The sequence below is a fragment of the Esox lucius genome, chromosome 24 (genome assembly GCF_011004845.1).
Source record: "Esox lucius isolate fEsoLuc1 chromosome 24, fEsoLuc1.pri, whole genome shotgun sequence".
NCBI lineage: Eukaryota > Metazoa > Chordata > Actinopteri > Esociformes > Esocidae > Esox > Esox lucius.
Window position 1 is genome coordinate 1406187 of NC_047592.1, and position 12056 is coordinate 1418242.

A 12056-nucleotide genomic window follows, 5' to 3' on the forward strand; every position below is an offset into this window, starting at 1 on the left:
CGTTTTAAAGTTTCACTTTCACTTTCCCCTGAATATGGTGGTCATAAAAAAAGCAAGCGCTCCATCTAGTGTTGTTATGTAGAGATTACAGTAACACGTCTTAGCCAATACTACTTACACTTAGTAGTTAAAATGAACTGAATATGCAGTTAAGACTGCAATGAAAATGCTTTGTGGGTCTTTTTTTCTTTCATAAAGACAGGCAGCCTACTTAATATTAGGGTTGTGTGGAAGATGTTACAGAGAGTAATGGAAAATAGAAAACTGTGTGGGTGTGAAATGAAGGTGGCTGATATGATACAAGCAGATTGTCTTGGGCGATGTACATAAAGCAGAAAATTTAAGTGAAGAATGTCAGAGACTTATTAAAATGTAAGGTAACATGGAGTAAGGCAGTATCTTATTTCTGTCATACAAACGTTTTGTGGGGGGAGATGGCCATGCTTTTAAATAACAAACTGTAAAGGAAATTAAATTGCTGTTCTTTCACAGATTTTTTTTGGTTATTTCATCAAATGTGTTTTTTAGGAGAGTGGTGTTTTGCTCAGCTAGCGTCGTACGATGCCCCTGGGGTTAATTGACCCCTTATTCTTCCCAGTTGAAGACTATACCATAGGGCATACCTGCCAACATTTGGGAGGGGGTGGAAGTATTATTTACATTGCAATATCAATGATCTGTCTGTCCTTTCATGATGAAGGATGAAATCCCCTGTTTGCCCTTGTGTGCCTCTTCTGTGCGATGGTGCCACTTTGTTTTAATGTGCTGGGTAATGTCATTTTTACCGCCGTGGGCTACATTAAAATCAATGCCACAAACCATGGAGGTTGTATATATCAAAATTAGAATATCATCAAAAAGTTTATTTATTTCAGTAATTCCATTCAATAAGTGAAACGTGTTTATTACATTCATACATTACACACAGACTGATATATTTCAAATGTTTATTTCTTTTAATTGTGATGATTATAACTGACAACTAATGAAAATCCCAAATTCAGTATCTCAGAAAATTTGAATATTACTTAAGACCAATACAAAAAATATATTTTTAGAAATGTTGGCCAACTGAATAATATGAACATGAAAAGTATGAGCATGTACAGCACTCAATACTTAGTTGGGGCTTCTTTTGCCTGAATTACTGCAGCAATGCAGCGTGACATGGAGTCGATCAGTCTGTGGCACTGCTCAGGTGTTATGAGAGCCCAGGTTGCTCTGATAGTGGCTTTCAGTTTTTCTGCATTGTTGGGTCTGGCGTATCGCATCTTCCTCTTCACAATACCCCATAGATTTTCTATAGGGTTAAGGTCAGGCGAGTTTGCCGGCCAATTAAGAACAGGGATACCATGGTCCTTAAACCAGGTACTGGTAACTTTGGCACTGTGTGCAGGTGTCAAGTCCTGTTGGAAAATGAAATCTGCATCTCCATAAAGTTGGTAGGCAGCAGGAAGCATGAAGTGCTCTAAAACTTCCTGGTAGATGGCTGCGTTGACCTTGGACCTCAGAAAACACAGTGGACCAACACCAGCAGATGACATGGCACCCCAAACCATCACTGACTGTGGAAACTTTACACTGGACTTCAAGCAACGTGGATTCTGTGCCTCTCCTCTCTTCCTCCAGACTCTGGGACCTTGATTTCCAAAGGAAATGCAAAATGTACTTTCATCAGAGAACATAACTTTGGACCACTCAGCAGCAGTCCAGTCCTTTTTGTCTTTAGGCCAGGCAAGACGCTTCTGATTCTGTGTCTTGTTCAAGAGTGGCTGGACACAAGGAATGCGACAGCTGAAACCCATGTCTTGCATACATCTGTGCGTGGTGGTTCTTGAAGCACTGACTCCAACTGCAGTCCTCTCTTTGTGAATCTCCCCCACATTTTTAAATGGGTTTTGTTTCACAATCTTCTCCAGGGTGCGGTTATCCCTATTGCTTGTACACTTTTTTCTAACACATCTTTTCCTTCCCTTCGCCTCTCTATTAATGTGCTTGGACACAGAGCTCTGTGAACAGCCAGCCTCTTTAGCTATGACCTTTTGTGTCTTGCCCTCCTTGTGCAAGGTGTCAATGGTCATCTTTTGGACAGCTGTCAAGTCAGCAGTCTTCCCCATGATTGTGTTGCCTACCGAACTAGACCATTTAAAGGCCTTTGCAGGTGTTTTGGGTTAATTTGCTGATTAGAGTGTGGCACCAGGTGTCTTTAATATTGAACCTATTCACAATATTCAAATTTTCTGAGATACTGAATTTAGGGTTTTCATTAGTTGTCAGTTATACTCATCAAAATTAAAAGAAATAAACACTAGAAATATATCAGTCTGTGTGGAATGAATGTATAAATTATACAAGTTTCACTTTTTGAATGGAATTACTGAAATAAATCAACTTTTTGATGATATTCTAAGTAAGATGACTCAGTAAGATGTAAGATGCACTCAGTAAGATGCATGTAAATTGTTGCGTCCAACACTGTTGAAATGTACAGCTGTATTTTGATTTCTTTGCGGGAACACCGCCTTCACCTGCCATTATTATTGCTCGCTTTCGGGTCTGAAGTTTCCGCAAAGCTTCCACAGAGATCAACTGCGCAACTGGGTTATAGGTTGCCAGGTTGAGGTGACAAACGTATTGAAAATTGTATGGTGTTTGGATTGTGTGATTAGGATGCTTTTCATACAAGATCTGGCAACTGGTCAATATTAAACAAACATATTGGTCCGATTATTTATAAAGGAGTTTGGGCCATGCAAATTACGGGAGTTTCCCGGGAGAAATAACAAACCGGGAGGGGTCCGGGAGATAGAGCTAAAAAACTGAAGAAAGCCGGGAAAAACTGGAGTGTTGGCAGGTATGCCATAGGATTTCACAGAAGAATACCTTTTTTATTTACCTCACCTGCACATACCATTTTTTCTTTTACTTTTCCTTTCACTCCAGTATGTACAGTTAAACAAAACGAATCACCCTTTAAATAAGTCAGGATTTAAATTTCCAGCAGTCTTTAGACACATGAACAAATGGTTTTAATTAGTTTGTTATACTGTAGGCAATTAATTGAATTGTGATTGACTGAAGGAATGAGAGAGTTTTAACACCCTGTTGGGGCCAACATAATTTCTGGAGGACCTTCTCTTAGACAGACAAAAAAATATGACTTTCATATTGAGCTAGACTGGTATTTGAAACCAGGGGTGATATAAAATGCTTTATACTAAGAATAGTTTTAGTTCTTTTAGTTTTTTATGTAGCTAATGCAAACATCTATGGTACTGTATCAGAATGAGACAATATTCCTTTGACCAAAAAATCTATCCGTGACAAAAAAATCTATGCTTGTGGAAATGGTCATTTAGAAATCTCGAAATCACATCATTAAATGGCATATTCAACGTACCTACTCAAATGGAACACCATAGGAAAGAGCCAATATAAAAAGTGTGCCCCCTGTCTCATAAAAGCCATAAAACACATTTTCTTCTGTTTCAAAAACTTACAGTTCCATTGACGGACTGTTGCCACAAAGAAGTTCTCTTCCACTAGGGGGTGTCATTTTCCACCTCTCCTTCTCCTCCACTAGGGGGTGTCATCTACCACCTCTCCTTGTCCTCCACTAGGGGGTGTCATCTACCACCTCTCCTTCTCCTCCACTAGGGGGTGTCATCTACCACCTCTCCTTCTCCTCCACTAGGGGGTGTCATCTACCACCTCTCCTTCTCCTCCACTAGGGGGTGTCATCTACCACCTCTCCTTCTCCTCCACTAGGGGGTGTCATCTTCCACCTCTCCTCCTCCACTAGGGGGTGTCATCTTCCACCTCTCCTTCTCCTCCACTAGGGGGTGTCATCTTCCACCTCTCCTTCTCCTCCACTAGGGGGTGTCATCTTCCACCTCTCCTTCTCCTCCCCTAGGGGGTGTCATCCATAGACATAATAAAGAGTAGACGCCACATGGCTGCTGGGCGCGAGAAATACTGCCGCCATCTTTGACCGGTCATACTCCTATTTGCGTAGCAGCAGAAGCAACGATGCCAGAGCACTGTGCAGCATACTCCTGCTCATATCGGCGGACCATCGAAAGCAGGGCTTGGGGGATTTCTTTTAACAAGTTTAACTATACTGTACTATTGGTTGTATTTTGTGACTAGAATATTACCAGAGAGTTGAGAAGGAGCAAGGATCTTTGATATTACTGTACTGAAATCGTATCCAGCTAGCTGTTTACTGCACCAGCCGGTGTTCACCCAGCGAATTGAGACTTGATAAGTCATATTCTATAACACTGACTTAGATTACAACTGACACAAGAATGCTATTGTAGAAATAAAGCTAATATTACTGGTATAACATTGGCCAGCTAATTTTACCCAAAGTGGCACAGACTGTATCATATATATTTATATAAATAAAAGACGGTATTATCATTGTTGGGCAGTACTAGCGTAGCTAGTAACTTAGTATTTTGGTGGTAGCTTCACTATTTCCAGAATCAAGTAACTTTTCAGTAGTTGTAACTCCTTTATTTACCGAGTAGCTTGGCCACACAAGCTACTTTCTTGTCATGTGAAATTAGCACAACTTAAAGTAGCTTCCTATGTAATGAACTAGCTGTCACGTCCTGGCTGTGCCCCTAGCCATCTCTGCGCTGGGCTCGGGGCATAGCCAGGACAGGACAGGAGGTGGCCTTTAGCCACCTCTACTGCTTTTTTTGGTTTCCCCAATTGGAGGCAGGTGTTAGTTATTGCCTCCAATTGGGGACCCTGTTTAAGTTTAGTTTGTAGGCCCCGAGGCGTGGTTCATTTTGGTTTTGTTTATCCTGTGTAAGGAATACCCACGTCACTGTTGCTGCCTTTCGTTTTGTTGAAGTCCTTCTTTATTTTGCATTAAACATGGATTATCTTCACCAACTATACTCTGCGCCTGTGTCCTTCTCACCCCACGACTGTGACACTAGCCTACTGCTGTGTTTGTGTTAATTAGCTTGCTACATTTGACTGGGTGGTAGCTTTTGTGTAGTGAAGCTTTATTCATGGCAGAGTAACTAATAGCTTAGCTCACTGCAATTTCCAAGTAACTTGCCCAACACTGTGTATTATTCACATGTAATTCACCCTAACAAAAGTAAGTTACCTCTCATGTCTCATACCCACCACACTTAAAATAAAGGCAACAGAACATCTGATAGTAGAATGGTTTTCAAACAAGCTTATTATTTAGTTCAGCGGTATGTGCTCACCTACAGGTTCAGCCAAGATCACTTGGAGCTCCTATTTAATTCAATCAGATCGTCAGGTAGGGTTGGTGTTCTTTTAATTACAATTCGGAAAATATACCTAATGAATATCTTGTCTTGTGAGTAATGTATGTATTGTGTGCCTGTTTTCCATACATGGCGCCTTGAATAACAATCCTTCGACACGCCAGTTCCAGGCCATCTTCCGCTGCCTGATGGTTTGGTGTGGTGTCTCACATTGAGGAGACTCAGTTTGGCATCGACAACCATCATTCTGACTTGTTGTCATTGGTTGTGTCGGTGTTTCTCAAAATAAGGCTGCACCACATTACCAAACTCACCTCTCTTGGACTACAGAAAGGGAGCTTGAGGAAGAAGCTCTGCAAAACTGTCCTCTTTCAGGGGTTTTAGAGCGTGTGCATGTGTGTGGTTCCACGACAATTCAAGACTTTAATCCTAAATTCCAGCATCCCAAAACTAATTCTAAGCTTTATATCTGTACTTTAACCTTACTCATCACACATAGTATCTTTATGTCATATCTGTCATCATTCTGACAAGATTAACACTGAAACTGAAAGCAATGGCTTAAAACTGCCTGGAAACAGTGGTCTGTCACATTATATGTGAATACTGCTGTAAGTGTTGGTGGGTCTGTAAATACCTCTGTTTGTTTGTGTTTCATGAACTCTAGCCTCATGGTGTGTGTCTCCAGGAATCAAAATGTTGGTCTCCTTTGCCTTACACTGGGTTTGTGAGCTTGTGTATAATGACGTTTATCTTTACATTATGTCTTTGTGTTTGTGATTGTCTTAGCCCTGATCTCTTTCCCTCTGGGTTCTGAAAAACACTTGTAACTGTGTTTTGATAATTGCTACATGAATTAAGTTTGCAGACTTTTCAAGGGAGTTTCAACAAAGTAAATGTGCAGTTTAAATAAAAACTGTCACTTTTTAGACTGGGACCCATGTGTTTATGTTGGGAGGGGGGCTGTGAAAGGAGAGAGAGAGAGAGAGAAATATATATTTTACTTTACTGCCACTATTTACACATTAGGTAAATTAGGTCAATCAGAATAATAGTCAAACTGGAAATGTCCCTGTTTTTCTCCCTTTTTGGGGATTATGTTCACAGTTTTGATCTCGGACGCCTGGTCCCTTTATATCATACATCAGAATATTCTCTTACTGTTAAGCCCACTATAAATATAAAAATACGCCGAACCATGTGTCCTGTATCATAGCTACATGTCTGACCTTTGCAGCAAAAAAACAGCGTGAAAATCAGGAAGGTATTCACTGAGGTATGATTAATTAAATGCGCTGACAGCTAGTTTCACCTGCCAAAACAGATTACACTGAGTGGAGCGGCGGACCGGTCCAAGATGGCGGCCCCACGGCTCGTCAGCGCCAGTAGATAGTAGCGGTCGATGCGGCGTCTACTCTTTATTATGTCTATGGTGTCATCTACCACCTCTCCTTCTCCTCCACTAGGGGGTGTCATCTACCACCTCTCCTTCTCCTCCACTAGGGGGTGTCATCTACCACCTCTCCTTCTCTTCCACTAGGGGGTGTCATCTTCCACTTCTCTTTCTCCTCCACTAGGGGGTGTCAGGTGTCAGAACAGGAAGTAGGAGGGTCTAGAAGTCTAGTAGAGCTGCTGTAGAAACAGAGACTCACTCATCATCAACCCAGGATGGAACTGACACCAGTCTATTGGATTCTCTGTAAGTACTCTTCCTCCTTGTCTCCCTCTTTTCCTTAGTCTTTTCCTTAGTCAAGCATTATTAATGTTTATGTGTACAGCACACTAATTGTTCATTCCATGTTTATGGAGAATGAACAATTACTGTGTTCATCAATTACTCCGTTCATACAAGTTCATAAAATTTTCTATACACTTTATATCTGGTTAAAGTAATTTTTATTTACACAGATTTGTACCCACACAAATGTTCACTTTTACATGTTTTCATTGAACAAACTGCATAGGCTGGAAAATGATGTGAACCTCTAGGATAATGACTTCTTTCAAAGTGAGTAACTGAAGTCAGTTGTTCCCTGTCATATAATAAACCCACAAAGTTCATTGTCTGCCCCTAAAAACAGAGACCTGTTGAAGTGGAATACGACCCAGTGAAAATAAATATCAGCAGACCTCAGAACAGTTGTTGAGGCTCATAAAGTTAGAGAAGGATACAAAAGCATTTCTTGAGACTCTGCCTCCATCAGTCTACAACCAGACAGACTGTCTCCAACTGGAGAAAAGTCAGCATCACTACTCATACTAGCAGTGGATGTCCAGCAAAGATCAGAAATGTGGAAGAAATAATAGATCACACTGGTCAGTTGATTAGATTCACCTTTATTGTCATTGAACAGTACAAGTACAGAACAACTAAATGCAGTTAGCATCTAACCAGATGTGCAAATAGAGGGCACATTTTTTTGTATTAAGTATATGTATATTACAAGTGGAATGTGTAGATGTGCAATGAAGGCAAATGCAGTACAGATGGCAATACTAAATGTGCAGAATGTACAAATAGAGGAGGGCATAAAATGTGCAAATATTAAGTATAGCATATATTACAAGTAAGATAATATAGTAGAAATGGTCATTCTAAAAGGCACTTTAGATGTGCAATTGAGGCAAATTGAAGGAGTAAGGTAGCATGTGCAACTGAAATGCAGGGATAGCAGCAGAGGGGTTCCTTAGGTAGACACGTACCTTTAACTAGGTCCCTGAGAGGCAGGGGGTATGTGGTTAGTGATGGTTCACAGTTAACCAAAACAACACCACTGATCCACATGATGAACCTTTCACTATTATATCTTCTTTCTAGATGAATTGTCTTACAACCAGCTAGTTCAATGTGTTAGAGGATGGAAAAACACTCACTCTGTATGAGGATGGAACAACACTCACTCTGTATTTCTCTGTGTTTCAGTGCTTTTCATCTCCAGAGTGGCTGCAGGTGATTATTTACAGTATTTATGTTTCCTCTCTCAGATCATTTTCATGCTAATATACTATAAACTATTTACTACTTACTCTGTCAGTGTAATGCAGATGTGAAATCCACTCAAATCATGTTCACAACTCAAAGACTGATTTTTTTGGGAGTGATATTTTTGCAGTGCAGGAGAATATCATATCTCTATGAATCTTACAATTGACTGAATCAGTTGACTGACTCGAGTCAGACTTGAGTCAAGTCATGTGACTCGAGTCCCCCACCTCTGGTATATTGTTCTGTGTGTAATACTGGACATGTCATCTACCTGCTCCTGTGTTGTACAGATGGTCATGTGATCCTGGAGAGCCCCGCCCTTCCTGTGACTGAGGGATTTAATGTGACTCTGAAGTGCAGAAATAAGACAAATCCCTCTGACCTCACAACTGATTTCTACAAAGATGGATCCCTCATCAGGACTGAGTCTACAGGAGTGATGACCATCCCTGCAGTATCACAGTCAGATGAAGGACTTTACAGCTGTAGACACCCTGAACTAGGAAGATCACTAGAGAGCTGGATGACTGTGAAAGGTGAGAATATGAACTAACAGAATCACCAGATAGATGGATGACTGTGACAGGTGAGAATATGAACTAGAAGAATCACCAGATAGATGGATGACTGTGACAGGTGAGAATATGAACTAGGAGAATCACCAGATAGATGGATGACTGTGACAGGTGAGAATATGAACTAGGAGAATCACCAGATTGATGGATGACTGTTACAGGTGAGAATATGAACTAGAAGAATCACCAGATAGATGGATGACTGTGACAGGTGAGAATATGAACTAGGAGAATCACCAGATAGATGGATGACTGTGACAGGTGAGAATATGAACTAGGAGAATCACCAGATAGATGGATGACTGTGACAGGTGAGAATATGAACTAGGAGAATCACCAGATAGATGGATGACTGTGACAGGTGAGAATATGAACTAGGAGAATCACCAGATAGATGGATGACTGTGACAGGTGAGAATATGAACTAGGAGAATCACCAGATAGATGGATGACTGTGACAGGTGAGAATATGAACTAGGAGAATCACCAGATAGATGGATGACTGTGACAGGTGAGAATATGAACTAGGAGAATCACCAGATAGATGGATGACTGTGACAGGTGAGAAAATGAACTAGGAGAATCACCAGATAGATGGATGACTGTGACAGGTGAGAATATGAACTAGGAGAATCACCAGATAGATGGATGACTGTGACAGGTGAGAATATGAACTAGGAGAATCACCAGATAGATGGATGACTGTGACAGGTGAGAATATGAACTAGGAGAATCACCAGATAGATGGATGACTGTGACAGGTGAGAATATGAACTCGGAGAATCACCAGATAGATGGATGACTGTGACAGGTGAGAATATGAACTCGGAGAATCACCAGATAGATGGATGACTGTGACAGGTGAGAATATGAACTCGGAGAATCACCAGATAGATGGATGACTGTGACAGGTGAGAATATGAACTAGGAGAATCACCAGATAGATGGATGACTGTGACAGGTGAGAATATGAACTAGGAGAATCACCAGATAGATGGATGACTGTGACAGGTGAGAATATGAACTAGGAGAATCACCAGATTGATGGATGACTGTTACAGGTGAGAATATGAACTAGGAGAATCACCAGATAGATGGATGACTGTGACAGGTGAGAATATGAACTATGAGAATCACCAGATAGATGGATGACTGTGACAGGTGAGAATATGAACTAGGAGAATCACCAGATAGATGGATGACTGTGACAGGTGAGAATATGAACTATGAGAATCACCAGATAGATGGATGACAGTGACAGGTGAGAATATGAACTAGGAGAATCACCAGATAGATGGATGACTGTGACAGGTGAGAATATGAACTAGGAGAATCACCAGATAGATGGATGACAGTGACAGGTGAGAATATTAACTAGGAGAATCACCAGATAGATGGATGACTGTGACAGGTGAGGAAACATTCTGTATATAAACTCTAGTGTACTGGTGTCTGATTGTGATGTATGGGTTTGTTTATATGTAATTGTGTGTCTCAAATTGTAAGGCTTGTATCTATGAATTTTTCTTTTTCCTCTTCAAGCTCCTATTATTAATTCCTTAGATGCATCCTCATCTCCACTTCCGTCCTCATCTCCATCTAATGTCCTAGGGGTGTCAATGTCTCTGTCCAGACTGTTGAGTAGTCTACTGGTGGTGTCTCCATACCTGGTGGTGACCACTGTACCGATGGTGAAATACAGCATGAACAGGAACAGAGCTAAAGGTGAGAACCCTACTTTTACACAACACTACCCTAGGGTGGACAACTTATACAACCTTTGATTTGATCCAGAAATCACAACTAGAATCTTAAAAATTCCAAGTTCAAAATATTTTCCAGTAAGCTGGACAACTTATACAACTTTTGAATTGATCAAAATAGTACACTTAACTTTAATACACATTTTCAAACTTGGAAATTTACTGTTATATCGTAATAACTTTTTTTCAAAAAGTATCATAGAAACCTCATTCCAAGTTCACAATATTCTACCCTAGGGTGGAAAACTTTTACAACCTTTGATTTGATCCAGAAATCACAACTCGAATTTTCAAACATTCGCAAACTTTGAGAAAGGCAGTTTTATTGCAATAACCTTTTCAAAAAGATTCGTAGAAACTTCATTTCAAGTTCGAAATATTATCCAGTAGGCTGTGCAACTTTAACAACATTTAAATTGATCGAAATAGTACACTTTAATTTAATACACATTTTCAAACTTTGAAAAATACAGTTTAATCACAATAACATTTAGAATTTTCATCATAGAAACTTAATTACAACTTCTAAATATTCTACCATAAAGTGGACATCTTTTACAATCTTTGATTTGATCCAGAAATCACAACTCAAATCTTCAAAATTCCAAAAACACAGTTTTATTCCAATTACTTTTTAAATAGCATTTATCAAAGTTTGAAAATGTGTATACATTTTCAGTGTACTATTTCCATCAAATTAAAAGTTGTAAAAGTTGTCCAGCCTACTGGAGAATATTTGGAACTTGGAATGAAGTTTCTATGATAATATTTGAAAAGGTTATTGTGATATAACAGTCATTTTACAAATTTGAAAATGTGTTTAAAACCTATGTGTACTTTTCCGATCAATTTAAAGGTTTTAAAAGATATCCAGCCTACTGGAGAATATTTTAAACTTGGAATGAAGTTTCTATGAAACTCATTGAAAAAGCTATTGCGTTAAAACTGCGTTTTTCAGAGTTTTAGAATGTGTTTTAAATCTAAGTGAACTATTTCCATCAAATTAAAGGTTGTAAAAGTTGTGCATTCTACTGTAGAATATTTTCAGCTTGGAATGAAGTCTCCTTGATACATTGTGAAGATGTTATTACATTAAAACCATTTTGAAAAAGTTATACAAAAATATAAAAAGAGCGATATAATATATTTTTTCAATGTTAAAGAATGTGTGTAAAATCTAGGTTTTATTGTTTGATCAATTAAAGGCTTGTAAAAGTTGTCCAACCTAATATAGAAGATTTTGATAAGTCAAAATAGAGTAATCAGTGAAGACTGCAAGTAGTTTTTAATATTTAAATGTTTACTTCGAATGTCTGTAGAATCTCTGTGGAATGTCTGTTAAATCTCTGAATATAAAACCAACTTTACCTCGGTGCGATTTGAGATGTTTTCGATTTACATAGTAGTAAACAGAGTAGTAGGAGAAGATGGATGGATGGATGGATAAACAGAGTAGTGGTTGGTTATTTAA

At 39.3% G+C, this 12056-nt stretch overlaps 1 protein-coding gene across 1 annotated transcript in view; it reads left to right on the forward strand.

Annotated features, from left to right (window-relative positions):
* Positions 1–6916: 6916 nt before the first annotated feature.
* The window catches only part of LOC109615084 (low affinity immunoglobulin gamma Fc region receptor II-like), an 89182-nt gene continuing 84042 nt past the window's right edge, over positions 6917–12056 (forward strand). Inside the window, exons 1-2 of the mRNA XM_034290770.1 lie at positions 6917–6960; positions 8185–8211. Coding sequence (XP_034146661.1) covers positions 6930–6960; positions 8185–8211 — 58 coding nt within the window. The 5' untranslated portion in view covers positions 6917–6929. The remainder of the gene's footprint in view (positions 6961–8184; positions 8212–12056) is intronic.